The sequence below is a fragment of the Ramularia collo-cygni genome (assembly GCF_900074925.1).
Source record: "Ramularia collo-cygni strain URUG2 genome assembly, contig: RCC_scaffold12, whole genome shotgun sequence".
In the NCBI taxonomy this organism is placed as follows: domain Eukaryota; kingdom Fungi; phylum Ascomycota; class Dothideomycetes; order Mycosphaerellales; family Mycosphaerellaceae; genus Ramularia; species Ramularia collo-cygni.
The window spans coordinates 765,831-793,754 of NW_019716266.1; the positions used below are offsets into that span (position 1 = coordinate 765,831).

Below are 27,924 nucleotides of genomic sequence, written 5' to 3' on the forward strand. Positions count from 1 at the left end.
AGATGTTTCTAGAAGGAAGCAGCTCCGAAGAGGGGTTCGTCGAAGCTCATCTGAGCTATGATAACTCTATTCATAAGCTTTCGCCATTGCCGGAGGTGACTGTGAGCGTCGTAACAACCCTACATATTAATCGCTGGAAATTTCTATACCATGGTGTCGAATGAACGAAACTTCGAGGGCGAGGTCCCAGCTACTAGAGCACTTACGTCTTTCATTGCCCAAGCAAGAGTTGATCAACTCAGCGTCGAACTTCGCACCAAAGTCCGAGAAGTTTTGGTCGACTACTGTGGCGTTGTAAGCAACCAAATCGTGTCAGTCAAAATCGCCTCCTGACGTTGGACACGAAAGGCAGCTGGCGCACTGAACAATGTGGATTCGACGGAGCCAATCTATAAAGCCATATCTGCTTTGCAAGGCAAAGGAAACTCTGGAATATGCACTGTCATTGGCCACGGAGAGCCGCACATGCTACCACAGTATGCAGGCCTACTCAACTCAGCTTTTGGACACTCTCTAGACTTCGACGATACCTACGCAGATGGAACTTTGCATGCCGGTATCACAACAATCTCCGCTGCCATGACCCAGGCAGAACTCCTGGGACAAGAAGCAAGCAGTGATTTGTTCATGCTTGCGGTGTGTGTCGGCTACGAGGTGACATGTCGCCTAGGGCGAGAGTTGGGATTGGAGTCTTACAATCGTGGATTTCACAACACAGCTACCGCGGGTATCTTTGGTGCAGTCGCTGCCATTGCGGCCCTGAAGCGATTACCAGTCGAATTGATAGATATGGCTTTTGGGCTGGCGGGGAGTAAAGCTGCAGGCTCAATGCAGTACCTTGACAATGGCTCTTGGAACAAACGCCTTCATCCTGGATTTGCAGTTCACGACGCCTTCATGTGCATCAGTCTGGCCGAGGCGGGTGTTATTGGAGCCACGAAAATCATCGAGGGCAAGATGGGGTTCCTCCAGGCATATAGTCCCAAAACGGACCAAGATCTTCATCGTCTAGTTAATGGGTTGGGAACAGAATGGGTATGGCTTAACTCTAGTCTGAAGCCGTTCCCAGCGTGTCGTATGACCCACGGCTTCATCGAGCTGACAGGAAATATACATAACGCGGCACAAGTTAAGGCTGCGGACGTCGACAAGATCGAGCTTAGGATGCCGCCCGTCAACTTTCTGCTGATCGGGGATCCGACACCCAACAAAATCCACCCGACAAACCACATTGATGCTCAGTTCTCGGTATACTTTCAGGTCGCGAATGCATTACTGTATGGCTCCACAACGGGTATCCAGGCGTATCACAAACTGCAAGATCAAGAGATAAAGTCTCTATGCGCGAAGATTGTTGTCAAGACAGACCCATCTATGGACGGCTTCGCGGCTGCACTGAAACTTGTGTGGTCCGATGGCACTTTCGAGGAATCCAGCATGCGATATCCTCTAGGAGAGGTTCAGCATCCTTTCATTCGGGATAAAGTCGATGAGAAGTTTATGAGTCTCGCAGAGCCGGTTTTTGGAGGCGACAAAGCAAAAGCTATCATTAAGCTGATTGATCACCTGGAAGAGCATACCGTTCAAGAGTTGTTTTTGCTTTTAAGATGACGGGCAGAACGGCGAGTAAAGTGTCGTATCCATGGCGCGGACATGAGTGTATCTTGGTACCCAGGGTGATCCAGAGTTTGTCGAAGGAGTTCGCCGATATGCTTTGGACAGCCATTAGCGTCCGTTCAGAGCAAGTAATCAGGTGTCTTCAATATGTCATATCCAAACGTGAAGGTGGTGAAATTTCCTAGAGCGTTTGGGAACCATWCATTAGCGATCCATTCCTCAACGTCGCGCTTCAGTCGCGTTCATTAAAGAGCGTTTAAAGCATGTGTGGGTCTGGCATGCTTCATTGGGTGTCAGCAACCTTGTTACCGGAATATGCAAACCCATACACTTATTCATACCATTATTTGTGAGCGTGTGGCACATAGAGTCTGCTTCATAGTGCGTCGACTTGTCTTGAATAACTTGAATACATTAAACCCCCCTTTTGTGTGGATCATGCCCAGGTGCAAGCCTAGGACTGTACAACTGCAGCATCCCACGTGTGCCGTGCCAGCAGAGCTGTCGATATGAGGATTGTTCGTCGGAACAAGACGACCTCAGTGATCCTCAAAATGTTATAAGGCCTTGCTCTCTGCAGGCTCGACGAGTGTAGGCCTACTAGAACCCTTGCTACCAGCAGAGTAGCCCGTCAATCGACCGAGAGAGCGGTCCGGGGCACTGCTCCTGTTGATGATTACTCGCATCGACAGCTTTGTGACGTGTTCTGCAGCCAGTGGTATTCCCGAACGCGTCGCTAAATTCCGATCTGCATAGCTTTGAGGGCAATGTCATGAGAGTGATCCTTTACATGTCGTTCCGTGTCAAAGACTCTGTTCGCGGGACCACATATCAAATCGGGCTCAAGGCCGCATCGTCTCAAGGCTGATAGGCGCAAGAGTATCAAGTGGCCAGATTCTCCCGAGGGACCGTCTCGCCGACTTTGCCTTGGGCAAGCCTGTGGAGGCTCTTCATTTGCTCGCGCTCGCTGAGGCTTGTGCCTCACTTCTCGCCCTCGTTCTATGCTCCCTGAATCTCTCAGTCGCCACAACATGATCTCTCTGATCGTTTAAGTTCCAGACCAAAATCTCCTTCGCACCCTTCTTCCTCTCAATCCTCCATGTCCCATCCCCCGTCACCACATTCTGCAAGAAGTCCAGGAATTTGGCCGTGAAGTTGATACAGACGCTCCCATCCCACGTTCCCCTGCCTCTCTTTACCACTCCCGGGATGGCTAAGGTCTTGAATTCCTCCATCCGCCTCAGCCACCCATTTCGATCTCTGAACCCAACTACAACGCTCGGAACGCCCAACAAGAAGCTCTGCGCCCAGAATCTACACATCTTTCTCTCGAACTTGACAGCAGATTTCCCGTCTCTTGCATCAAAGTCCTCTGAGGTTTTCAGCTCCACATAAGGAATTTGACTCTCGTCTCCGTCGTCCGGTTTGCAGCCCAGAACAGCATCGACTTCTCCAGCGAGGACCAGCGTGTGGTTGCCAATTCCCGTCCGCGCGATCGAGCAGTATTGCGCGTAGTTGTTTACGACTTCGGACTCTCGTGACTCAATCTCAGTGCGGGAACACTCTGCCCAGGAACGAGGTAGAGTCGAAAGAGTTTCAAACTTGTAGCCCCAATATTGCATCTTCTCCTGCGAGTGAGCGCCATGCTGCAATCGAATATTGTTGTTGGACTGYGCTTCGCGAACGGCCTCGACGGACTTGTTTTCCTCAATGTAACTTTGAGCGATGGGCATTAGCCAGCTATTATCTTTTACCAGCAATGAGGAAGAAGTCACTTACATCGTATCCTGCATCTCGTTTAGCAATGAGACATAATTTGGTAGCATCGTTGATTATCTAGCTTACCTCAAAACGAACGGCATTCATCTCCCACTCCCCGAAGCCGTCGAACGGAGCTGTGAGAATCTACGCCCAAGGTGAGTACATCTTCACATGCTGCAAGACGGACAATCATACTTTGGTCATCATTCCCCTCCACGTAACAAATCCTGCCTCGACTTTCTCGCCACTCTTGCTCTCAAATGCCTCCAAGGTTTCCAGAAGCGGCTCCAGATGCAAGTCCTTTGAACTCTCATCATATTTCTCGAAGCTTTCGAATCCAACGCTCAGATCGATTCCTACATCTTCATTGCCAGAGATCAGGGTCTGTGGTGGGTAGTAATACCTCAGACTTCGCCCGTCGAGCGGGTGGCAGATGTGTTGTTCATCGAAGGAGAACTCCGTGACTTCACGGGGCCGTTTGATGGCTGCCTGTACGCCTCCCGTACTCTCGAAAGGACGGAGGTCATGGAATTTGAAGACTTTTTGCGGTTCCGTCATGTTTGCCGATGAATGTAGGCGATCAATGGAGGTTGCTGGAAAGCGGACTTGCACTTAGCAAACAACTTGCATCTGGTCAGCGGTTCGCATCTTGTGGGCTTCGTTAGGCCTGCGACGTCGTCTTTAAACTACGACCGATGGAGAATATCAAGCCCAAGGAACTTTCTCACTAAGTTCTGATCGATGGAACATTTGACGAAAGTGAAGTTAAGTCGTGAACTTGGTCCAAGCGCGCGCGCCTTCTCCACAAAGAGACAGTCAGCATAACTTAGGCATATGCACATGCAGAAGGGAGCTCTGGTCTTTGCCTCGACATCTTACATCGTCGACGCATCACGAGCTGCGCCAGAGACCAATTTTTCCGCGACTAGCTCTCACTCGACCGATTCTATCGGCCAACGGGGATCTGCAAGCAGTAGTTGTCCTTTGCAAGCAAGCTCATCCCTACGCCCTGCTAACGAGATCCATCCCCGACCAAGTGAACAACAGATTCTCCAACCATCCAAACAATCACCCTCACACAGCCAACAATTGGTCTCCGCCTTCGCCAAGGACACACAGGCTTTCAGATCCTTTCAGCGACCCACCTCATACGACCCGACCTCTTGTTCCCTCCGCTGATACGCGCCTTGTGCGAGCTGCACCTGAATATCACGGCCCGCCGCAGGATCAGACCAATCTTGACTATTTCACGCCCGTCTCACCAGCTTCACGCCCAGCTTGGGAGCCTCCACCGTTCCATCCAGGCTCCGCCCGCGCCCGCCCAAATCGCAGGGGCTCGCATCAAAACGCACGAGGCGGATGGTCGTCACAGCGCGCACGACCCAACCGACCCTACCTTCCTCCCCCACCTGGCCTCACCATGCCGATGGGCCGGATGCACTCGTCGCAACCTTCGAATCCCTTCATCACCTACAACGCGCAGCAGTCGCAGCAACCAAGTTATGCTTCTCAATCAGCCAACCTGCCTCCCTTCAATCTCAATGCTGGCATCACACCTTTCAATCCGAGCACCGCCTCGGCATATGGCAGTGGAGCGTTCGGCGCCGCTGCAGGCACATCTTCCTTCGCACCCGGCATGATGGCAGGCCCGGGCCAAGGGCAGGGACTTGGCTCCGCAGCTGCGCAGGCGGGATTTGCAAGAGGTGCCGCAATGCAAGAGCACAATCAACACATTGAGGCAGGAGGTATGGGCTTGAAGACGGGCGCCGCAGGAAGAATACGCGAAGTGTGGCAGCATAACTTGGAGCCCGAGATGCATATGCTTCGACAGCTCATTCAAAAGTACTCGTACGTATCTATGGATGCCGAATTCCCAGGGATTGTCGCACGCCCCATTGGGAACTTTGCCGGCAGCAAAGCCGAATATCACTACCAGACGCTTCGCTGTAATGTCGACATTCTCAAGCCCATTCAAATCGGCATCACTTTGTGGAATGCCGAAGGCGACCTCTGCCCCCCGCATGATCCCTCCATCACGCAAAGACCCGGGAACAAGCCCTCGGGCTACAACAATTCGACGCTGAACCAACAAATCCCATGTACGTGGGTCTTCAACTTCGAGTTCAACCTGGAGGAAGACATGTACGCCGAATCATCCATAGAACTGCTGAAACAAAGTGGTGTGGATTTTCAACGTCACATGGAAATGGGTGTCTCGCACCAAGCATTCGGTGCTCTGCTCAACACGTCAGGCCTCGCCATCAACCCCGATGTTCATTGGCTGAGTTTTCACTCTGGATACGACTTTGGCTACCTCATCAAGCTTCTCTCGAACGACGCCTTGCCTACTGAACAGTCTGAATTCTTCCAGCTGGTATCTCTCTTCTTCCCAAAACTTTGGGATATCAAGTTTCTCCTCCGCCACGCTCAGCGCATGCGTGCTCAGAATCGCCTATCGGAAAACGGCTCGCGTATAGTGGACTCATTAGGATCGAAGTCCGGCCTTTCGGACCTTGCAGACGAGTTGCAGTGCCAGCGCATCGGAACATCGCATACAGCAGGCAGCGATGCCTGGCTTACAGGCGCAGTCTTTTGGAGCATGAAAGCAGGCATTTTCAATGGGGACCTAGACGACGTACTTTCAGACCAGATCTATGGACTTCACGGTGTCCCCATGCCCGCAAGTCAGCAGTATCGTGAGGAGTTTTTCGCTGCGCAGCACACGCCTGGCGCAGCAGCCACCAACGGAGGTATGGGTGGTAGTAATGCCGCAAGCTTTACGCCTGGCGGCCAAAACAATGGTGGACACAATCCCAGCACGCCGGTTGCGCAGCATGCGGGACTTCATTCAGGCACGCCTGGAGGAGGCAGGGATGGAGGTCTTTACACGGCTGCGCAACATAGTATGGCCGCGGGTTCATACCAAGGTTTCCAGTACTCGCAGGGAAAGTAGAAGGTGAAAAAATGAGAGGCAATGTTTCCAGCGGGAGTTAGGGGGAGGCGTGTTTGATATCCGGGGGAGTTTCAAGGAGGGCGAAAGGAGTGGTGGGAGTTCAGTCGCTGCGCGCATGGAGTAGGACATTGTAACAACACTCACGAAGATGAGGCTGGCTGGCTGTCACATCTGCTACCACGACATTCTTTGAGAGGTCGAAGCCGTGGTTTTCCCATAATCTTCTTCACTTGKAATCTATTCGTTCTCTTTTCTTCGCTTAAAACTTTGAATGTCGTGGCAGTCCAGTTTTTGGTGGAGCCGAGCTAGGGTCTGTGCGGAGAAGTTACGTCGATCTGGACGACCACGGCCACAGCATTGAGGCATCCTCCATCACTTCCAATCCTCGTTGAGCAACCACACACATACACAGTAAGTTTGTCACTCCTAATCACTACGCAACCTCTAATGTAATTGACAGCGATCCCCACCATGCCTCGACCAAACATCACAGGCTTCGACCCCCAGCGCTTCGCGGCTTCGTCCGGTCAACCTAAGAACGATCCATGGGCACGAGCGTGCGTCTTCACCGAAACATCTGCCTGACACAACTTTGAGGTGTGGAATACTGACATTTGCAACAGTGAGGCTTGGCGATACACAGGTCCCTTCACACGCGGCAAGCGCTTCAGGAACTCTTTCCCAGGATTCGGCACGGCCACGGTGCTGTTTGCGGGATACTTGGTCTACGAGCAGATGTTCATGCAGAGCTCGCATGGGCACGGCGAAGCACATGGGGAGGGCGAGCATTGATTGCGGAGGGTCGCGGAAGAGGGATGTATAGGGATATTGCATGGCGTTTGGGGAGTGTTCTTTGGGTGTGGTATATGTGAGCAGTGAAGGAGGACGGAGGATCAGGCAATGAGAGGAAGCAAATATGAGGATGAGAGACATGGGCTGGGGATGAGAGTTCAAGGCAGGCGCTGAAGGTGCTGGAGGTACGCGATTTCTGCCAGAACGGGTGAAAAGTTCACCGCGGCAGAGAGGCGCGTCTTTGAGCAATGCGTCTTCCTCCCAGCAAATTGCACAATTGCCGCATGTGCGGAGCCGTCTTGCGTCTGTATCCTCAGCCAATACCATTCAGAGCCATTGAGAGAATGGGGAAATGGAGGAGGTTCCGCCGCACACAAATCTACGCGGCACCACGAGCTGACGGTGGTACCATCTGCACAATGGCATTCTTTCAAAAGCTGCATCTCTACAGCATGTCCTACGCCTAAGGGCCTGTTTTGCATAAGCTCCCCCCTCAAAACGCCAATCCGGTGAGATGCAATCTCGAGCAGCCGTGAGAGGTCCTTATATATTTGATCACCAGACATGCGTTTCGACGGGATGTAAAAGCTGTACAATCAAATACACACGTCGAAACATCCATCTCATCCATTCCTTGTCCTCCTACAGTGGCCGTGCGCCAATGCCGCTCAAATGTCCGAATGCGAAACGGCAATCGGCCCCCCACTAGCGACCGCCGCCTCTGCTGGAACATTACTTATCTTCCGGGCCACACCTCATTCACTCGCCAAACCCCCGACACGTGCTAGCTCGCCTACATCTCCTCCGGCGTTAGCACCTACATCCCCTCTCCGAAAATGCCAGCATGAGTCGTCACAGGCCAACCACCACATCTCCGCCGTAGCCCACCCTCGATCGCCAAAATGCCCCGAGTGTACCCTCCCCTCGAGGGCCGGCAACCTGCCGTTAACATTTCTCCCTCCCTGGTCGAGTCCGTTGCAGGCTTCACCGCCGGTATGRTCTCCACGCTTGTGGTACATCCATTTGACGTCATTAAGACTCGTCTTCAGCTGAGGAACTCCTCCCGCTCCGCACCCGGAGACACATGGCGCGTAATGCAGAAAATTGCCTCCGAGGCCATTGTCCAGAGTCCGTCCACATCTGCTTCAGCGCTGGTCGCGGGTAATCGTAGGGCAGTTATAACAGCTTTCTACCGCGGATTGATGCCGAATATGATTGGCAACTCCGTCTCGTGGGCGCTGTATTTCATGTGGTATGGAAACATCAAGGATCTGGTGCGGACTGTGCGAGTCAAGACGCAGGGAGAAGAGAAGGGGAGGAAGTTGGGGAGCATGGACTACTTTCTCGCGAGTGGAATGAGTGGGATCTTGAYCGGCATTGTGACGAATCCCATATGGGTGATCAAGACGAGGATGCTGAGCACGAGCAAGGACCACCCGGGAGCTTATAAGAGCATTGCACATGGAACAAAGACCCTATGGGCGAAGGAAGGAATTCGTGGCTTCTATCGAGGGCTCACGCCTAGTTTGTTTGGAGTCAGTCACGGCGCGGTGCAATTTATGGCATATGRGCAACTTAAGAATCGTTGGGCGACTGGCAGGAAAGGAGGGAAGGAGGGTCTGACCAATGTGGATTTCTTGACGCTTTCTGCGATCAGCAAGATGTTCGCGGGAAGCATAACGTACCCATACCAGGTTGTCAGGACCAAGATGCAGCAGTACGACATGCCGGAGATGAAGGCAAGAGAGGTTGTCAAGGGAATCTGGAGGGCCAACGGTGTTGCGGGTTTCTACAAAGGATTGGTTCCTAATCTTGTGAGAGTGGTGCCGAGCACGATGGTCACATTCTTATGCTACGAGAACATGCGTTACTATCTGCCGAAGTGGTGGCATAGCTGAGCAGAAAATTGGAGAGTATTGGAACCACTGGCGCTGAATAACCCGCTCGCCCTGGAGGACGATCTCGAGCACAAAATCTCTCCCACCATGGGCCTCACGCCTTTAGACGATACGGTATGATATTGACGTCCTAATTTGGACTCATCTTTCGGGGTAGCTGAAGGAAGAACATCCCCGTCATGGACATCGCTCTATAATAAGGGATCTAAACAAGAGGCTGGAATCGACTTCGATGGCATGCGGACGGAGATTTTACATCCTCATGGCATACTCAGCAACAACTTCCAAGAGATTGACTCTACAGAGAGACTGGCGCGAGGAGGCTGCATTACCTGGCATTCGCGAGATTGAGCGTTCAAGCAAACTTTTGCATCGTTTTCCTCTGGCTCAACGAAGTGCTCAACGAGCTTAGATCATAGATATTTGTTTGCAGACGTTACAGGGAATGCATTTTGACAGAGTGGTGTATGATTACCTGTGGAGACCTATCTCAATACGGCGTGTTCTATCCTTCTCGAAACCAGCATTCTTGTTGACTCGTTGCCATTCTCCATTTGGAYGCTGGGTATTGCTTCTCGTAGTAGTGTCTTTAAAGGATTGGCTCACGGTCTTCGATTTAATGTTAGGTTGTCACGACCTAGATCTATCAATGTCTTGGCAATCTCCTTCACCTCACTTCACCTGCCCTCTCCAACTTTCACAATTCGATAAACATCGACTACCTCAAGATCTCCATGCAATGCAGCGGAAACCTTTTCCAATAACTCAAATAGCTCGGATCCCTTCAAACAATACTCCAGTCCATGCTGTCACATTCTCCGCTGGAACAGGCCAATACATTCTTACCGGCTCCCAGGATCGCACCGTCCGGCTTTATAATCCCAACACTCGACGGCAGATTCAGGCTTATAACGCTCACGGCTACGAAGTACTCGATCTTGCCGTCTCGGAAGACAACGCGCGGTTCGTGTCGGTTGGTGGAGACAAGACTGTTTTCCTCTGGGATGTTGCGACCGCGACTACTCTTCGACGTTTTAATGGACACGCCGGACGTGTGAATGCGTGTTCTTTTGGCGGAGAGGGAGACTCGGTGATTGTCAGTGGGAGTTTCGATGGGACTGTGAGGGTTTGGGATGCAAAGTCCAGGGACTCAAGACCTGTTATGACGTTATCTGAAGCCAAGGATTCGGTKAGCAGTGTTGCGGTTCGAGGCGGGGAAATCTTCACTGGGAGTGTGGATGGGCGGGTCAGAGTGTATGATCTTGCGATGGGAGATGTTAGTGTGGATGTCATTGCTCCTGGGAAAGGGTGTACGAGTGTGCAGCCTACCAAGGCGGGGGATGGGTATGTGGTTAGCAGTCTGGATTCGAAAGTCAGGTTCATGGACCGGGGGAGTGGAAAGTGTTTGCAGAGTTTTGGGGACGAGGGGTTCAAGAATGAGGAGTATCGGGTGAGGAGTACGCTGGCTATGGCAGATGCCAGTGTGATCAGTGGGAGTGAGGACGGGAAGGTATTTGTTTGGGATGTCTTAACCGGGGAGATGCTGCATCGTCTTTGGCACAAGGACCAAGGTGCTGGAGGTGGCGCTGTGGCTAAAAGCAGTAAAAGGGATGTGGTGAGTGCAGTTGCGTGGAACCAGCTCAGGAAGCAGTGGGCAAGCGCGGGTGGCGATGGAACTGTGGTCGTCTGGGGGCTTGAACAATGAATTCGACAACAAGGTACGTGAAAACCCGTAGTGTTGCTCAATGTGAGATTGTCTCATACGGGCGCGACGACTAGTCCAATGTCCGGAACGTTCTACTGCCTGTCCGCCAGTCGACCAGCGACCTCATGAATCAAGCAGGGAAGCCACCTTCAGAACAGACCAGAACTCCGTGTCACCCATCGCACAGAACATCCCGCTCTCCTAAGTCAACTTCGGCATGCCGTCATCACCGGCAGCTACAACCACTTTGATTCTTCAAGACCTCGGCATGCCGCTGCTCACAACATCACGCTCCAATCATCCAGTCCCCACATAACCCTGTCGCAAAGATGGAGCAAGCCTCCAAGTTCGCAAAGTAAGTGCCGCTATCTCTTCCGCGGCGCCCGCTGACAATGCGCAGCGCATTCCAGTCCGATGCACTCATTGAGATTTCTTTGGCGGATGGCGGTCACTTCACTGTCCAGCGGGCACTCCTCTGTGATGCCTCCGAGTACTTCCGGTCTGCTCTGCTTGGCGGATTTGCGGAAGCGCGGGACAAGACACTTCGACTGCCTGGCTGCGACACCAAAGTCTTCGAGCTTCTGTTGTACTGGATATGCAAACACAGCCTTCCGGATGTGACGCAAATGCGAATCATCTCTGATGAAGACGATGAGAGCGAGCATCGTTGTGATGTTACTTGCCACGGGCACCTTTGTGATGATCCTTGCTACGAGCAACAGGCCATCCTGGCACGACTATGGCATGCGGCTGGCATGTATCTCTTGCCTGACCTTCAGAATGCGGCCATGAATTGTTTGCTCGATATGCTTGTTCACTGCTTTTTGGGTCAGTTGGCGATGGAGACAGCCTTCGAAATGGGTTCATCGAACTGCATCTTTCGCAAAGTTTTACTTGAGGAATTTGTTCACGAGTTCTTCGAGTATCCTGACAGGTACACTTTCGGGAACATCATGAACGACTTCTCCAGCATACCCGACTTCTTCGCCGCCTTTGCTRTCATGATGCGACAGGATACCCAAGATGGCAAGAATCGGAGTACGTGGGGATCAGCAACGACGAAGAAAGCGCTGCGGCTCAGCTGCATGGTGCCCATTGTGCCCCAAACTTTGCGTTAGGAAGAGTTGTGTCATCTACCAACCGAGACCCTCCCAACCACCACAACTGGCAATCTTCAGATGTCTGGACGATGTGCCGGGAATGGCTTTGCCACCGGCGACCATAATCTTCACTCTCAGATTTGCCGGGCCACCCAGGAGCGCGCACAGCGACAGGTTAGGTTTTGAGATAGAACGGAACGGTTCCTTCGAGTATGTACGCATCTGTTGGTTCTACTTCACAATGTGTTTAGCTGAGGTTACGTCTTACTCCACCCCGGTGGTAGCTTTTCCGATCGCCACCCTCTGGAAGGTATTCGTAAGTCCTGCCCAAATCCCACTCCAGATCTTTTGGAAGAAGATCCACGGGATTGTCACATTCGGGTCAGGTCTAAGCCCAGAACCCATCCTGCGCATTTGGTGGTAGAAGAAAGAAATCGCTAGCCCACGCCCAATGATCTGTGCAGGAATTAACTTCCCAAACCACTGGCCTCTTACTATATGCGACATGCCCAAAGCCTGATCATCCCCAACATCTGGGTTCAAAATTGTCTTGCGCGGAAGTTCAGGCTCCAACACTGCTGCCCTCCCCAACCCGATGAGATCGCAAACCCCGGATTCAATCGCATCGGCCATTCCTGTCCTCGACCGGAACCCGCCAGACAGCTGAATCGGAACAGGCGAATCCATAGCTTGGACTTTCTCCGCAAAATCTGTGAAAAACCCTTCGCGAATCCTGGTACTCTCGCTCTTCTTAGGGGCAACACTTATTGTCTTACTCCCAAACGATCCCTGTAGCTTTGAACCTGTTTGCTCTGCATTACCGCCAGAGATCTCAATAAAGTCTACCATTCCACAATTTGCAAGCCAGCGTACTTGTTCCAAGGCTTCGGCTTGTTGGAGGCCTCCTTTGGACATGTAGTCGGCGCTATTCAGCTTGACGCTGAGACAGTAAGGAGGAGGACATCGATCGCGGATCTCGCGCACAAGACGTTTCAWCAAAGCCATACGCTTCTCGGGCGTGCCTCCGTAGTCATCTGTTCGGCGGTTCGTATGAGGAGAGAGAAACTGGGACAGGAGGAAGCCACTGGTAGGAGATGTTAGTTATATGCAGYGAGGGTATGGTTGGCACACCTACTGGGCTCCATGCAATTGACAGCCTGCGAAGCCAGCATTACGGGCTACGACAGCTCCTCTGAGAAAGCATCCGACCATCTCATCGATCTCTGCCACATTCATGGCCTTGGGAGTTCCAAGAACCTTGTCCAAAGCCAGCTTGTCCAGCCAGCCATCGCCTAACTTGACAGGAACTTCACTAGGACACAAAGCTCGCATATCAGTTGGTCGATTCCCGGCTCCAGCAGGACTCATGCGTCCCGGATGTGCGAGCTGAACAATACAGGGTGTACCATTCGCTTGTGCGATGCTTGCCCACTCTCCCCACTTCCTCATACCCCCGGGAGATGTACTTTGAGGATGGACGCAGACATCACCTGCGATCGAGAGAAATCGGATGTCAACCTGGACTTGGCCGGTTATCAGAAGTCCATATTGAGACTCTCCCCAGTTTTTGTACAATTTTCTGAACTTGTCGATTGGAGGGTCGAAGTTTGGGGCCTCCGCGAGTGTTTCTTGCATGGGGCATTTCACGAGCCTGTTTGGAAGTGTGAGGCCACAGGGCAGAGTGAGAGGCTGAGCGATTAAGTCGATTGCACTCTTTGGCGATGCCCTTTGTGGGTTGGGGTCACCCATCGTCTGATGAGATACCCGTGGACACTTGCAACGATAATGGTATAGCTGAGCTGTGCAGGAATAACGTTGAGTCTGTTCTGCAGACCGTCGCTGGCCTGCAAACCATCAGCTTGTCGTGCCCGTGTTGCCGGTCCATCATTGCCGATAGAGCGATCCGAAGCGTGGAGGCGATAAGACAGAGTTTGGCCCAGCGGAAGAGGCAGAAAGTGGCGCTCTCCTGTTCAGTGGTAGAGTTTATCACGCTTGCTCTTTAGTTGTGGTATATCTTGTACTGCTCGCGCGTGTGAGACGCGTTCGTTCTACGCGACTGTTCTCCCGGGTCTAGCAAATATATCATCGACAGCTTCTTAAAATGGCCACTTCACGCACCTCAGGCATCACCTCCTATTTCCAGCCGACACAATCCACCAAGCGAAAAGCTGAAGACAATGGCCCTGAAAAGGAAAACTTCCCCAATGCAGCTCGAAAGAGGGCTAAAGGCCAGACCAATGATGAAGCCAGCACAGCGGAATCCGATGATGCACAGGTCCCAAAGAAGACGGCCAAAGCCCGAGGAAAGCCCCCTGGAAGAGCGAAAGCGATCAAGCCAAAAGCAGGCCCGACTCCCAAAAAGCTGTTCAACGATACAGTAAAACAAGTCGCCAAGCAAGTCAAAGCATTGGACAAAAAGATCAAATCCATGAACGGCAACACACGAGAGGTCTACATTGCAGATTACGCTGATATAGCCGCGCAACATATACCCGTCGTCGAGAGACTGGCTGCAGTCGATTCGGCCCTTGCGTTCAATCTGGCACTCTGCTTGGGCGACGCAGCTTCAACGGACCTAAATGTTACCATAAAGATGTCTGGCTATGGAGATCATGAGAGCTCGTTCGCTGAGCTGGACGCAGCATTGTTACCGCTCATCGAGGCCAGAGAGGTCCCTACCACCAGACTCGAAGTCCTCCCCGCGGTAGCACATCGTTGGACTCGTGCAGATGCCGATGTTGGTGAATTCAAGACTGGAAGACCCAATAAGCAACAGCGAAACGAGATGGCTAATGACAGAATTGATTGGGAGCACGAGCGGCGGGCAGAGCGCATGAAGCGGAGGATGGAGTGCGAGGATTGGGTGACTGTTGCATTGGCTGATTTGAAGGGAGAAAGAGACTACCTCGATGCTTACGGTGTTGAGGGATTCTTCGAAAAAAGTATTGCAAAGCTTGAAGCGATTGATCTGACTCGGAAGTAGGGAGGGGAACTGAAGAATTTGAAATTGAATCTTGCCGAAGCATTGCCATGAACGCGGCAGTGCTGCGATTCATGGGATTGCAAAATTGTTGATTAGCCATGTGCCAGCGTAGAGAGTGCTTCTGAATAATAGATTACAGAAGGCTACGTGGCACGAAAGATGTTTCTTTCGCTGAGCACTTTCCAATCATCGCAGGTTGAACGATTGCCACGATGCAACGCTCCCATATCCTTCACCAATGCATCTTGAACTACCACTGTTCGTTCGGGCGATCAATATCGTGTCGGTATGCTCGCAGCTGACCGCCACGCCCGCTGCGCCTTCGCGGCGGCGCATCTTGCCATCCGGGAGGTCCACCACGATTATAGGTGTAGTTCGGTGAATRTGCTCCGCGCACATCTGAAGTTGCGTTCTGTCCCTTAGTGCTGTCATGATTGGTGCCAATGCCAAACGATGGCTGCGAGTATGGCTTATCATGAGAACGAGCGGAGCTATCTCGCTTCCAGGAGTAAATAGGTCGACCTGCATACCCTTGCCCGTCTCGTGGCTTGGTCGACTTGGGCGAAATGTCTTGACTGTCTTCTTTCCGCTCCCGGGCGGGCGGATTCCAATCGATGCCCGTGTATGAGGGCAGTCTCCGATCAACAGACGATTTTTGATTCATGGAGTCCTACCTCCGGTCCTCCTGTCTGTAAAAATTACGCTCCCGCTCCTGTAGCCTTTCCTTCTGCAAAGGACTTCTACTTCGTGTCCGCCTAGGCTGCTCATCTCGTGGCCGCGAGTACCCACCTCGATCCCGATCCCGATCCCTGTCTCTATCGCGATCACGGTCTCTATATCCTCCTGCGTCCGAGCCGCGGTATTGGCGAGGTGCGTCGTTGTCGCGATATGAGCGTGATGGATCGTACGACCCTTCTCGGTCTCGATCTCTTCCGCGGTCCCGATCCCGCTCTCTGGGTGGGGGTCTACCGTCGTGTCCCTGGCTTGCACCGCCGCCGCTACCTCCCTGGTACGACGGAACATATGTATCCAGTAGTGGGCCACCTCGAACGTTCGCCACAGATGGTTCGCCACGGGGTAGGACATCAGGCGGGCGTGGTGGGAGTGAGTGACCATTGGTCACGGGAGGCGCTGGCCGTCGACCTGCGGGGTCTTGCGGCGGCCATCGGTCCGGCTGCCTGGCGCCAGCGGGAGGCAGAGGCGCGTGACCTCTTCCGTCTCTACTATCGTACTCTCTCGGCAGTGGAGCTCGGTGTACGCCTRGGGGGTCATAGCGGCCACCCCGCCGATCGTCATGGCCATAGCTCTGGTAATTGCCGTTACCATTGCCCTGTCCGTCCCATCCCTTTGGTCCCATTCCGACTGTTCCACCGGCTGGCGCAGGCGGCAAGTCGCGGGGTTTGTCCTGGCCGCGACGTCTGGCATCCAGTTCGTGGCTGTCTTCGTATTTCGGAATGTCCTCCGCGCGAATGGGTAGAGGAGCTGTGGTAAAGTAAGGGTGCTTCAACGCGTCCACCGCATTGATGCGTCTTCGCCAGTCCAGATTAAGAAGCTGCTTAAGCAGGTTCAGTCCTTCGGAACCGAGCTTTGAGCCGAACCTCTGGTCGATGTCGCCTTTGTTGGAGTGCCATTCCTTGTGTCCTTCGCAGCCAGGCAGATCCGACCATCCGGGCATTGAATGCTCAGTCGGGGATCCAACAAGCTTGAAGATTCGGACACACTGGTCGACGTCCGTGCGACCTTCGAGGATTGGCTTACGCTCGAACATCTCGCCAAATATACAGCCCACACCCCACAAATCGATGGCGGGTGTGTACCGCTTGAGTGTAAGTAAGAGCTCTGGAGGTCGGTACCATCTTGTGACGACGAGGCTTGTGTAGTCTCTGACCGCCTGGCCGTTGCCTTGACCGGGCTGGGGTGTGAGTCCATCGTAATGCCGCGCCAAGCCGAAATCTGCGATTTGGAGGATGCCGCGATTTGATATGAGGATGTTGGCAGCCTTCATGTCTCGGTGAAGAATGTGAGACTGATCACAATTAGTACTGGCAGACGACGCCTGCCAAAGACTGCACTTACGTCGTGGAGATATCGCAGACCCTCGAGTAATTGTTGCATGTAGCACTTGATCTGCGGGATGGTGAATTGAATCGCGGGGTTTGTGAGCATCCCGCTGAGATCATGGTCCATGTATGGCATGACCATGTATAGTATGGCCCGTTTTTGGCCTGTCTTGGCCTTCTTGTCCACTACATTGACAAGGTCAGTACCACGCTCGTGAAAGTGTATTGCCTCAATGCGATGCGAACCTTGCTGTCTCTCCACTGCCATTTCCTCCAGGTGCAGAATGTTCGGATGGCTCAACATCTTCAGCAGCTTCACCTCTCGTAGCGCAGTGATTGGGAAACCCTCCTTCTCGTTGTGCATGAGGATCTTCTTCAAAGCGACAATCTTGCCGCTTCGCAACGAGCGCGCCTTGGAGACAATGCCGAATGTGCCCTCGCCGAGCTTCTCGTTCACAATCTCATATTCGCTGATCTTTGCGCTGCCGCGGAAGCGGCGCTGTGTTGGATCTGTCATGACTTCGCAAGTCGGTATCGGAGGTGTTGTTTGCGACATGGCGCCGCCTGCAGTGAGAAAATATGTCTATCAGATGTCGCGACGTTTTTTTTTTCCACAATAAGAAGCGATCATGCGCGAGAATCTGGCAGACAATAGGAAGTGGATCCCAGCGTGGCTGTCGCGGAGGTCATCGGGAAGGCGCGTCGTGTTCGTGTCAGCGAGACGGGCCAGACTCTCAGATGTAGATGTGCTATCGCCACGCGGTGTGGATGCGCGGACGCGGCGGCGACGGGGAGTGCGAGCCGGCTCAGGAATTGGGTAGTATCGCGAAGTTGAAGATCAAGATCGGAGTCGCGATGGGCACACCAAAAGTTCGGCAATCGGAGCCGACGCATGAACGAACCCCGGTCGGGATGATCGTCCGAGCCACCTCACTTGGTCCATCAGTCTCTCGTGTGTCCCTAAGGGAGGCCATCAATACACACTTGTCAAGATCTGTACGGTATCCTCACCTCGCGGTCGCTTCTTCACTGACCAATCGCAGCACACTTCATCCCCCAAAAATGGCAGGACACGGTGCAGGAGGTCCACGATACGGCGGAGCACACCCAATCACAATTCCACCAGTGCGCCCACTCTACAGATTCGCGGCAGTTGGCCTCGGGGCTTCCATGTGGTTCTTCGTACGTGTACCTCACATCTGAGTTGGCCTGTCGGTGGCTTACTGTGTGGCAGCTTTTCTACCGTGCGCGTTACGACCTGCCTGTGCTGCTCGGCATGAGACATCCATGGGATCATTGAGCGGAGGACAGAAGATGTACGAAATCAGATGATGCTATCCTATGGGCTGGTGGAGCTGGAAGGGGGGAGTTGGGACATGTACGACTATTAAAGTCGTCAAAATGCCATGGATCGTGGCAAGCCGACGAGGGAACAGCCCGTTTCACTGCTAGTGGCATCTCTGGACAACTATCATGGTCCGAGAACATGCTACTGCTGCATCAATGTGTCAATATGGAGTCCACGCTAAGTATCCATCTCTTCTACTATTGCTGTCGAAGCTTCAAGCTGCTCTAGAGATCTGGTACTCATCTTTCTGTCAATGCTTGAAGAGTTAATGCTGGAACATTCACTTCTGAAAGAGTGAATGCTCCTGTCGCCTCACCCCTTCTGCCTGCCCCACTTCCACAACTATAAAGCACCTCGTCTTTGCCTCAACAATCTCAAAGATATTCAACAAGCATCTCCAAGCACTCACTACCACACCCTCTCTCGTCATGTCGACACCCAGCAAGAAGACCACTACCAACGTAGTTCTCTCGSGCACCCCTAGCACTAAGAAGTCTCCCAGCACCAAGAAGTCTTCCAGCACCAAGAGGTCTTCCATTACCAAGGATTCTCCCAGCACCAAGAACTCTGCAGACAAGCGCATCATCAAACCGAAGCGTGTCTCCCATCTTACTTCCGCTCAGAAAGCTGCCACCACCCTCCACCACATCTCCGACTACTCGGCCTGGTACCTGAAGGATTTCCCGAGCACCACCGACTCCAAAAATCTCGCGGCACAATGCGCGTCCATCGGCACCAATGCCTACGATTGGCCCACGGCTAGAGCTCAGCACGAAGCGCAAATCGCGCGCCTCAAGTCCTCGCGCGACCGGCCCAGACGTGAGTACAGCACCCCTGGCCCAAAGACTCGTGTTTGGGTTCCAAGATGGCCAAGGGAGAACCCGGCCGTCGGTGAGAACTCCGAGATACCCGAAGATAGGCATGGCAAGTCACGCGAAGCGATTGTGCGAATTGTGCAGGATCAGGAGGAGGCTACCAAGGAGGTGTTCGCGCTAATGGAGCGGTTCGCGAGCTTTGCTCAGCTGTCCGCTGAGGAGAAGAAGGGGTATGTGCGGGAGCATTTTGATATCGCACTGAGGTTGGAAGGCATTGAGGTGATTGATTGGGAAGTTGGCTGTCACGGGTGGGAGATGGAAGTGTTTTTCCAACAGACGAAAAGCTGGAAGGGCAAGTGGGGGTTGTTGTGAAGTGAGGCGGGACGGCGTTACGAAAAAGCAGTTGATACGATGATTATGCCATGACATTATTATGTTCTCCACCAAGTTCTCTGCCAGTTGATGACCAACTGTGCCGATACGGTGATTTGTGGGCCTTTTGATACCGCCGTCACATAATCGAGGGTCGCCCGTAGTGGACGACTTCGAATAGACATCATTGTTCGAGCACCTTTGCGAGAATAGTGGTTTATGCGCTACGGTTGGTTCCCGCTGTATTCCTAGCGCTTGAAAGAATGACAAGGCCAAACGGACGGAATCTAGCCCGTCAAACATTGATCACAGCGTCGAGAGAGCCTACCTAGTAAACGGTAACTACAGAGTAGGGGCACAAATGAGAGAACATTCCTGCGAAAGCATTCTTGCGACGTCTTGGCACAGATATGTTGATCGCGACCTTTCAGCAAGCCGCTGCAGAGAAGTAGTAAAGGTGATATGATTGCATTCGATTATATTCGTACAGCTATCCATCATTCCTAGGTTTGTCGAAATCAGCATTCTCAGCGCTAGCCAGCCCCAACGCTTGCTCTTTCCGACACTTCCCGAATAAACACATTGAAAGAAGCAGTATTGAGGTATCTTCCCACACGAACGGTCTTCACGCCGCACCACCCAACGCAGGACTCTTCTCGATGCAAATCAAGCCGAGAGGTCTGCTATCACCCGGTCACACCTGTGCTCCCGTACGCGAGAACTTTTCTGTGCGCTCTTTTACTCGACCTCCAACTTGAACACAGATTGCGCTTAGCGTCTACCAGTGCGGGACATGCTTCCTTGCAGGCCCTCGACTTCTGCCTCAAGCTGCTTGATCACAGCGTGACTTTGCTCGAGATCCTTGTTCAAGCGGTCGCGCTCGGAGATGAGCTTCTGCTCCCACTGCCTGAAACGCTGCTCTTYGACCTTGACCTGTTCTGTGAACCTCTTGCGAAGCTGCTCCTCCTCTTCCTTAAATTTGGGGTTGTCTAGCTTCCTTGGTCGTGCCTCACCAAACTTCCTCGTCTCCATCTGCTGTGCGCGGTAGGCCTCGTAGTGAGTCTCCTCGGTCGTGTGGATAAGATCCAGCATGTGAGTACGGATCAGGATTGCGCGGAGCTTCTTGAAGTCGCAGTGCTCCTCATTTTCGACCTCGGCGACACCCCATGCGTACTGACGGCCCTTGACGGTGCGGCCGTCGGGTGTGTTGACATCACGCTCAGACCCAATGACTGAGAATGGCATGGCAGAAATCAGGCTGCGGGCGTGCTGAAGACCGGCCTCGTCGTCTTCTTCGAGCGGTGGGGTGTAGATCTTGATTCCCTGGGCCTCGATGACGCTGCGAATCTACGTRGAGGGTCAGTATATGTTCCTTCGCGAACCATGTCATATTCCACGTACGCGCTGCTTGAACTTGGCCAAATCGGCTGGCGAGAGCGTATCCGCCTTTGCGACGACTGGAATCAGGTTGACACGAGTGCACAGTCTCTTCATCACTTCAATATCCAGAGGCTTGAGGGTGTGGCCAGTAGGGCGGATGAAGTACAGGCAGGCATGGACTCTCAGATCAATCTTCTCGGCACGCTTTGGCTGTTGCTCTTGGAGCATGTAGCTCTCATGCTGGTCGTCGAGGAACTCGATAATTGGCTGCCAGCTGTCGCGGTTGTTGACATAGTCGCCGAACCCAGGTGTATCGATGACAGTCAGGCGGACCTTGAAGAACTTCTCCTCGAGTTCTGCCTTGGTAATTTCAATCTCAACAGTCTTGTCAACCTGCTTGGCGTGGCGTCTACGGTGGTCGGCGTAGTTCTTGATGGTTGTGCTGAAGAGGGTGTTGATGAAGGTGGTCTTTCCAAGTCCAGACTCGCCAGCCACCATGATGGTGAAGGCCGCGCCGCGCTTGGCGACAATCTTGTGGCGCTGGTTGGGAAGCTGAAAAGGGTCTATCAGTACCTGCGCGGGGTTGTGAGAGGTGAAGCATGCATGCAACGCACATTGGCAATGCCAATAGGCGAGAGTGATTCGGCCATGGCTGAGAATATGAGCTCTTCCTTGGGAGGCGGCGGGGGTGGTCGCGTTGGCGACGATGTAGTGTACGAGTCGAGTGTTGGCTGCGATGCGCCGGAGGAGGAGTCGTCCAACTGCGGGAAGCTCTCTGTGAGGGTAGAAATCTTAGTTGAATTGTTCAATGCCTGAGCACCAGCGTTTCTGGATTTGCGCTGGGGTTGGGAGATGTTTGTTGTGCGAATGCGCGTTCATGTGCTTTGGGGCTTCGTACCACGTCTGCTGAGGCCGCGCGCGGAACTATGTGACAGAGAGTGCGAGGGATGGGCCGGTTGTGGTGAGTTGTGGATACGGGGCGTCGTGGAAATACAGAAGGACAGACCCTGGCCGTCCCTTCTCCTTTACTCCTTGCAAGTGGCACTTACCGATTTTGGGCTGAGTCGGCACTAGTTCTAGCTCGTTGGGCCGAGCTCCGGCCTGGGGAAGCTTTGCGGACTCCATCGAAATTTTTGTCGACGGGGACTGCGCGTTGCGATGATGTTGATGATGTTGATGTTGTGATTGAGCGCAAAGGTGAACGCGAGGAAACAGATTCGAGATGAAGACGGAATTCAAGGTAAACTGCGTCCGCTTTTACAACCCGGGTAGCAAACACCCGCTACACCTCGACTGACGTTGACAAAAAGTGCAGTTCTCCAACCTGCTGGGCACAGTTTACAGGAAAGGCAACCTGGTCTACACAAATGATGGCACATGTCTGCTGTCGCCCGTGGGCAACCGGGTGACCGTCTTCGACTTGGTCAACAACAAATCGCACACTCTCCCATTTGCGCATAGGCAGAACATCGCTCGGATTGCACTACATCCAAAAGGCCAGCTGCTGCTTACTGTTGATGAGCAGGGATATGCTATTCTCTCACACTTCCAGCGACGGATAGCGCTATACCACTTCTCCCTGAAAGGCGCTGTATCGTCTTTGGCTTTCTCTCCCAGTGGCAACCACTTCGCAGTCGGGTTGGGACGGAAGATTGAAGTCTGGAAAACCCCTTCAACTCCGGGCTCAAGCGGAACTTCCGGGGGGAATGAGGCCAACGGTCTGGAATTCGCACCTTTTGTAAAATACCGCGAGTACGCTGGTCACCACGACACAGTGCAGAGTATTGAGTGGAGTAGTGATTCCCGTTTCTTTCTCACAGCCAGCAAAGATCTTACAGCACGAATATGGAGTCTAGACCCGGAGGAAGGGTTCGCTCCAACTGTGCTTGCAGGCCATCGAGCAGCTGTACACCGCGCCTGGTTCAGCAAAGACCAGGAAACTATCTACACCATTTCAAAAGACGGCGCGCTATTTCAATGGCAATATCTCCCGCCATTCGATGCCGACCCTGAGAACATTGTGGAAGGCGATGAGCAATGGCGAATCAACGAGCGACACTACTTTTTCCAGGAGCAAGCCCATCTCACCACGGCTGCATTCCACCCCTCTTCAAATCTTCTGGTCACTGGATTCTCCAATGGCTTGTTCATGCTGCACGAGCTGCCGACTTTCAGCGAGATTCACAAGTTGTCCATTGCTGCGTCAAATGTCGACACTGTCACAATCAACCAGAGCGGTGAGTGGTTGGCTTTTGGTTCGTCTGCGCTTGGGCAGCTGCTTGTGTGGGAATGGCAAAGCGAGTCATACATTCTCAAGCAACAGGGTCATTTCGACAGTATGAATGCCCTCACATACTCCCCATCCGGGGATCGCATAATAACGTGCGCGGACGATGGTAAGATCAAGGTTTGGGATACCACATCTGGCTTCTGCATCGTCACATTCACCGAACACACGTCAGGAGTAACGGCATGCGAATTTGCAAAGAGGGGAAACGTGCTTTTCACTGCATCCCTGGACGGAAGTGTGCGCGCATTCGATCTCATCCGCTATAGATGTTTTCGCACATTCACTGCCCCAAAGCGACTCAGCTTCAGCTCGCTCGCTGTGGATCCCAGTGGCGAAGTCGTCGCCGCTGGATCGCTCGATGATTTCGACGTGCACATCTGGAGTGTACAAACAGGCCAACTACTCGATCAGATGAGTGGGCATGAAGGACCGATCTCGACTCTTGCTTTCGCACCGAACGGCGGCAATCTCGTCTCCGGAAGCTGGGATCGCACAGTACGAATTTGGTCAATCTTCGGCCGTACACAGACATCAGAACCTCTCCAGCTGCAAGCAGATGTCCTAGCAGTCAGTGTTCGACCAGACGGGCGGCAAATCGCAGTGTCTACTCTCGACGGTCAACTCACATTCTGGAGCTTGAGCGACGCGACACAAGAGGCTGGACTAGATGGACGAAGGGATGCTAGTGGTGGACGAAAAGCGACGGATCGACGTACGGCTGCAAATGCCGCAGGAACGAAAAGCTTCGGAACCATCGCGTACAGTGCTGATGGTACGGTGCTCCTTGCCGGTGGAAACAGCAAATTTATCTGCTTATACGCTGTGGAGACTGGCGTACTTCTTCGCAAGTTCACAGTGAGCGTGAATCTTAGCTTGGAAGGCACACAAGAGTTTCTCAATTCCCGCCTCCTCACAGAAGCTGGCCCACAAGCACTACTTGACGAGCAAGGCGAAGCGTCTGATCTCGAAGACCGTATGGATAAGAGCCTCCCTGGTTCAAAACGTGGTGATGCCGCCCAGCGAAAAACCGGCCCCGAGGTCCGCGTCCCCGGCGTTACGTTCTCGCCAACAGGCCGAGCCTTCTGCGCTGCCAGCACAGAAGGCCTACTACTTTACTCACTGGACGCTGGCGCAGTTTTTGACCCCTTCGATCTTGACGTGGATGTCACCCCAGAGAGCACACTCGAGACTCTCGCACGCGCAGAACATCTCAAGGCAATGGTAATGGCATTTCGCCTTAGTGATCAAAAGCTACTCCGCCGAGTGTACAAGAGCATCCCAGTTTCAGACATTGGTCTCGTTGTTCGCGACATGCCCGATGTCTACCTTGACCGTCTCATTCGCTTCGTAGCAAAAGAGTCTGACGCAAGTCCGCATCTCGAGCTAAACTTGCTATGGCTGGAGAGCTTGCTGAACCAGCACGGACGGGTGCTGAAACAGAAGCAAGGCGAGTTCGCGGAGGTGATACGCATGGTGCAGAAAGCCATTGGCAGAGTGCAGGGCGAGATCATGAAAGTTGCGGATCAGAATCTGCACACGATTGAATTTCTTCTTGCTCAGCCCGAGAAGGAAGCTGCACCTGTGTTGGAACTCAAGGCTATCACAGCTGGAGGCGCAGAGGAGGACGAGGAAATGGACGACGGCGGTGATGATGAATGGATAGGTCTGGAATGAGCAGATCATGATTGTGTCTGTGGAGTGAAGACACACACTGTATCAATAGACTCGTTGCGATGACGGCAAAATAGATCTGCGAGGCTCATATCGACAACCGATCCCTTTACAATAACTAAATTCGAGAGTTGCCACTGYCCGTGCCGAGGCAATCACCCGTGAACTTTACACCACTTCACCTCCATGTCACACTTTCCACGCAGCACTTGCCTTACATCCAATCCCCACCCGATCAACTATGGCTCGCTTCTGGGAATTTGCTCAACTGAGTGACAGCTTCAAAGGCATGAGCTGGTTCGACCGCGTTCCAAAGATGTCGGAGAAGCTGTACATTGGAGGCCTCTCAGCTCTTTACAAAGAACCAGATCCGTTGAAGGATGGAGGCGTCACCCATGTCTTATCTGCCCTGGATTTTGACGTGCGAGACTCCAAGCAACTCAAGGACTATCAACATCTGACCATCAGCGTGGATGACGACCCCAACGAGGATCTGCTGAGCCACTTCCCGCAAACCAACGCCTTCATTGATGCAGGCCTGCAGAATGGCGGAGGCGTCTTCGTTCACTGCGCTATGGGAGTCAGTCGATCGGCGACATTCGTTTGTGCATACTTGATGTGGAAGCACAAAATCAGCAGTGAATCAGCGCTGAAGTGGTTACGCGAGGGGAGAAAAAGAGCCACGCCCAACGCGGGCTTCATGGAGCAGCTCGCTGTGTATGATGCGATGCTTCATGCCGAAGATCAATCGACTAGAGATGCCATTCTGCAAAAATGGAAGAAGAGTAGGAAAGGCTCCTCAAAACTGTGAAAGTACGGAGCGTTCCGGCCTGACGCCGCAGGTAAGTAAGTTTACACTTCATGTCTTTCTTAAACCGTGTTGACTGTCCTTTTACACTGCAGCGATTTGGTAATGGCCGTATGCACTGTTTAGTATCAGTCGAAGGATACCCGCCAGACGTCCAAGCGCTTGGTTCCCGTAAAAGCACCCTTCGAACCAGAGACACGGGCGTCGTATCTGGCCGCGTGATGCCCCTCGGAGCGGATCTTGCCTGATGTCTGTATAGAGACCCAGTCCACAGATGGTATCGGTTCTGCTTCTCTCTCATCTCCGACAATCTTGCAAAGAACAAAGGAAGACCAAAGTCCATTCTCCACCGACGCCGTTTTCGGATATCCTCTTTGTTGGGTTGTGAACAACGCAGGTCCGCTGAGTGCTGGACCTGTGAGAACAAGGCGCAGCCCGGTGACCTTCGTGAAGTCGAACATCGATCCCGTGAACATTGAACACCCGGAGATCAGTCCTCATTTGAGCACTCGGCATCACCAAAGCTGGGCGCGAAGCATCGCAATTGGAGACATTCCTGAATTAGGTGAGTCAGAAGAGCTGCCATGCGGATGATTTCGGATCACATCGCCCCCGAGTCTATCGTCCTCAAAAGTACGTCAACGATCATCCTCGGGGGTAATTCGATGACAGGTGGTGGAACTGTTTTCACCCGTCAAGTCTTACACCATTGAGAAATCGTACGCATTGTCTCAGTGCTTGTCTCGTGGTCCACACTCGTGGCTTCGAATAAAATCACGAATGACGCGCTTGGAGACTGACCCGGTTTCCAGCAAACAGAGTCTTCCGACTCTTTCCACGACTGCCCACCTGCCCACCCCACGCGGCCACCGAAGCCGCCAGCAACCAAACTCCACCGCGTGCCACCTTGCACCGTTCCATCGAAGAGCAACATCGTCTGCAACCAAAGATCTCAAAGCCAATCACGAACTGACAAGCATACGACATCCGAATCTACCTCGACATGGCCCTTCTCAAATTGCTCGCTACCGCGAGTCTTCTCCTCGGCAGTGTACACTCGCACATGTTCATCTCTTCGCCCTCGCCCATCGCCGGCACATTTCCAAAAGACCCCCTTGATCCATCCGGCAGCAACTTTCCGTGCCACGGAGTTTCCCTTCCCACGACTGGCGGCCAGTCGATGGCAGCTGGCTCTTCACAGCTGCTCGCTTTCGAGTTGGATGGCGGAGCCAACACCGCTGTACACGGTGGAGGCTCGTGCCAGATTAGTATCACCTACGAGACCGAACCCGCGAAGCAGAAGGATCCCAGTAACTGGAAAGTCATCTACTCCATCTTGGGAGGTTGCCCTAGCGATACCGTGGGGAATCTCATCTCCGCCAACGCATGGTAAGTTCCGTTGTATAGACCGTGTACATGAGGTTTTACCGGTACTGATTCGTTTTGTAGTACGTCCGAAAACGAAGCCGATTGTGTCAACAAGTTCCCGTTTAAGATCCCAAAGGGCGTCAAGAGCGGCCATGCCATCTTGGCCTGGACTTGGTTCAAGTAAGTTTCAAGGTTGCATAGAATGCGACTTTATGTGGCTGACAGATCCTCTTCTAGCAATGTCGGCAATAGAGAGATGTACATGAACTGTGTCAACACCCAGATCACGGGCGGCGACGGCTCAGAAATGAAGAACTTTCCTGCCATGTTCGTCGCGAACCTCGAGTCTGTCGGCAAATGCCCAACGACGGAGAGCATGAATGTCGCCTTCCCACACCCCGGAGAATACGTCACGACCAAGACCGAGCACGATCCCTACCCGCTTGCGACGCCGACTGGCGAGGGATGCTCAGGCGGCGCTGCTGCACCACCACCCTATGCCCCTGCCCCAACCTCCGTATCTCCCTCGCAGACCACAGCCGCCATCCCAACAACGCCTGTCCCTATTCCGACTCCCGTTGCCTCTTCCACACCCACCAAGACCCCAATCGCGACGGCCCAGCCATCGTTTGTGCCTTCTGGGACATGCGCCGGAAAGACTGTGCCGTGCCCCATACCAGGACAGGTCATGTGCATCGACTCAGCACATTTCGGCATCTGCGACATCGACTTTTGCGCCCTGCCAGAAGATGTCGCGCCGGGAWCAATTTGCTCRAACGGAATGATTGCTAGGAAAGTGAAGCGTAATCTGAGCGATCACAATCACTTCCATCTGCACCATTAGTAGGTGTGGAAATGTACATTTCTTGATCGGCGGCAAGGAGATACGCATGCAAGCGCTTTTTCTTGAGGATCCTCATTGGTTACAGAAAATTGGCGGTATATAGAGAAGTGAGCGAGGTCTTTGGATTATCGAGTTGAGCGTCGCAATTGGAAAGCTAGA

The 27,924-nt window shown here is 53.1% G+C and overlaps 16 protein-coding genes; 12 read left to right on the plus strand and 4 right to left on the minus strand.

The window, feature by feature from the left end:
• Positions 1-150: 150 nt before the first annotated feature.
• On the plus strand, positions 151-1,611 carry RCC_07801 (uncharacterized protein; the record flags this gene model as incomplete). XM_023773055.1 has 2 exons in its annotated part: positions 151-294; positions 349-1,611. 2 exons carry the CDS (start codon positions 151-153, stop codon positions 1,609-1,611), a joined length of 1,407 nt encoding a protein of 468 aa, XP_023628823.1.
• A 956-nt stretch (positions 1,612-2,567) lies between these two features.
• RCC_07802 (related to Protein rai1) lies at positions 2,568-3,936 on the minus strand (the record flags this gene model as incomplete). XM_023773056.1 has 4 exons in its annotated part: positions 2,568-3,333; positions 3,397-3,404; positions 3,463-3,522; positions 3,574-3,936. The coding sequence occupies 4 exons, from the start codon at positions 3,934-3,936 to the stop codon at positions 2,568-2,570; spliced, it is 1,197 nt and encodes a 398-aa protein (XP_023628824.1).
• Positions 3,937-4,798: 862 nt separating this feature from the next.
• RCC_07803 (uncharacterized protein) lies at positions 4,799-6,331 on the plus strand (the record flags this gene model as incomplete). Its single annotated transcript, XM_023773057.1, has 1 exon — positions 4,799-6,331. The coding sequence occupies one exon, from the start codon at positions 4,799-4,801 to the stop codon at positions 6,329-6,331; it is 1,533 nt and encodes a 510-aa protein (XP_023628825.1).
• Positions 6,332-6,802: 471 nt separating this feature from the next.
• On the plus strand, positions 6,803-7,123 carry RCC_07804 (related to NADH-ubiquinone oxidoreductase B12 subunit; the record flags this gene model as incomplete). XM_023773058.1 has 2 exons in its annotated part: positions 6,803-6,888; positions 6,955-7,123. 2 exons carry the CDS (start codon positions 6,803-6,805, stop codon positions 7,121-7,123), a joined length of 255 nt encoding a protein of 84 aa, XP_023628826.1.
• A 902-nt stretch (positions 7,124-8,025) lies between these two features.
• On the plus strand, positions 8,026-9,021 carry RCC_07805 (related to mitochondrial folate carrier protein Flx1; the record flags this gene model as incomplete). Its single annotated transcript, XM_023773059.1, has 1 exon — positions 8,026-9,021. The coding sequence occupies one exon, from the start codon at positions 8,026-8,028 to the stop codon at positions 9,019-9,021; it is 996 nt and encodes a 331-aa protein (XP_023628827.1).
• A 739-nt stretch (positions 9,022-9,760) lies between these two features.
• On the plus strand, positions 9,761-10,726 carry RCC_07806 (related to S.pombe beta-transducin; the record flags this gene model as incomplete). Its single annotated transcript, XM_023773060.1, has 1 exon — positions 9,761-10,726. The coding sequence occupies one exon, from the start codon at positions 9,761-9,763 to the stop codon at positions 10,724-10,726; it is 966 nt and encodes a 321-aa protein (XP_023628828.1).
• A 329-nt stretch (positions 10,727-11,055) lies between these two features.
• On the plus strand, positions 11,056-11,844 carry RCC_07807 (uncharacterized protein; the record flags this gene model as incomplete). XM_023773061.1 has 2 exons in its annotated part: positions 11,056-11,081; positions 11,127-11,844. 2 exons carry the CDS (start codon positions 11,056-11,058, stop codon positions 11,842-11,844), a joined length of 744 nt encoding a protein of 247 aa, XP_023628829.1.
• Positions 11,845-12,090: 246 nt separating this feature from the next.
• Positions 12,091-13,194, minus strand: RCC_07808 (uncharacterized protein; the record flags this gene model as incomplete). XM_023773062.1 has 2 exons in its annotated part: positions 12,091-12,910; positions 12,962-13,194. 2 exons carry the CDS (start codon positions 13,192-13,194, stop codon positions 12,091-12,093), a joined length of 1,053 nt encoding a protein of 350 aa, XP_023628830.1.
• A 733-nt stretch (positions 13,195-13,927) lies between these two features.
• Positions 13,928-14,809, plus strand: RCC_07809 (uncharacterized protein; the record flags this gene model as incomplete). The annotated part of the gene is made up of 1 exon (XM_023773063.1): positions 13,928-14,809. The coding sequence occupies one exon, from the start codon at positions 13,928-13,930 to the stop codon at positions 14,807-14,809; it is 882 nt and encodes a 293-aa protein (XP_023628831.1).
• A 670-nt stretch (positions 14,810-15,479) lies between these two features.
• Positions 15,480-17,386, minus strand: RCC_07810 (related to Serine/threonine-protein kinase bur1; the record flags this gene model as incomplete). XM_023773064.1 has 3 exons in its annotated part: positions 15,480-16,835; positions 16,886-17,055; positions 17,116-17,386. 3 exons carry the CDS (start codon positions 17,384-17,386, stop codon positions 15,480-15,482), a joined length of 1,797 nt encoding a protein of 598 aa, XP_023628832.1.
• Positions 17,387-17,931: 545 nt separating this feature from the next.
• Positions 17,932-18,169, plus strand: RCC_07811 (uncharacterized protein; the record flags this gene model as incomplete). XM_023773065.1 has 2 exons in its annotated part: positions 17,932-18,051; positions 18,104-18,169. The coding sequence occupies 2 exons, from the start codon at positions 17,932-17,934 to the stop codon at positions 18,167-18,169; spliced, it is 186 nt and encodes a 61-aa protein (XP_023628833.1).
• Positions 18,170-18,645: 476 nt separating this feature from the next.
• RCC_07812 (uncharacterized protein) lies at positions 18,646-19,404 on the plus strand (the record flags this gene model as incomplete). The annotated part of the gene is made up of 1 exon (XM_023773066.1): positions 18,646-19,404. The coding sequence occupies one exon, from the start codon at positions 18,646-18,648 to the stop codon at positions 19,402-19,404; it is 759 nt and encodes a 252-aa protein (XP_023628834.1).
• Positions 19,405-20,175: 771 nt separating this feature from the next.
• Positions 20,176-21,434, minus strand: RCC_07813 (probable cell division control protein CDC12; the record flags this gene model as incomplete). XM_023773067.1 has 3 exons in its annotated part: positions 20,176-20,751; positions 20,806-21,336; positions 21,399-21,434. The coding sequence occupies 3 exons, from the start codon at positions 21,432-21,434 to the stop codon at positions 20,176-20,178; spliced, it is 1,143 nt and encodes a 380-aa protein (XP_023628835.1).
• A 572-nt stretch (positions 21,435-22,006) lies between these two features.
• Positions 22,007-24,748, plus strand: RCC_07815 (probable periodic tryptophan protein PWP2; the record flags this gene model as incomplete). XM_023773068.1 has 2 exons in its annotated part: positions 22,007-22,024; positions 22,100-24,748. 2 exons carry the CDS (start codon positions 22,007-22,009, stop codon positions 24,746-24,748), a joined length of 2,667 nt encoding a protein of 888 aa, XP_023628836.1.
• Positions 24,749-24,986: 238 nt separating this feature from the next.
• RCC_07816 (uncharacterized protein) lies at positions 24,987-25,556 on the plus strand (the record flags this gene model as incomplete). Its single annotated transcript, XM_023773069.1, has 1 exon — positions 24,987-25,556. One exon carries the CDS (start codon positions 24,987-24,989, stop codon positions 25,554-25,556), a length of 570 nt encoding a protein of 189 aa, XP_023628837.1.
• A 1,000-nt stretch (positions 25,557-26,556) lies between these two features.
• Positions 26,557-27,765, plus strand: RCC_07817 (uncharacterized protein; the record flags this gene model as incomplete). XM_023773070.1 has 3 exons in its annotated part: positions 26,557-26,942; positions 27,003-27,101; positions 27,159-27,765. 3 exons carry the CDS (start codon positions 26,557-26,559, stop codon positions 27,763-27,765), a joined length of 1,092 nt encoding a protein of 363 aa, XP_023628838.1.
• Positions 27,766-27,924: the final 159 nt, after the last annotated feature.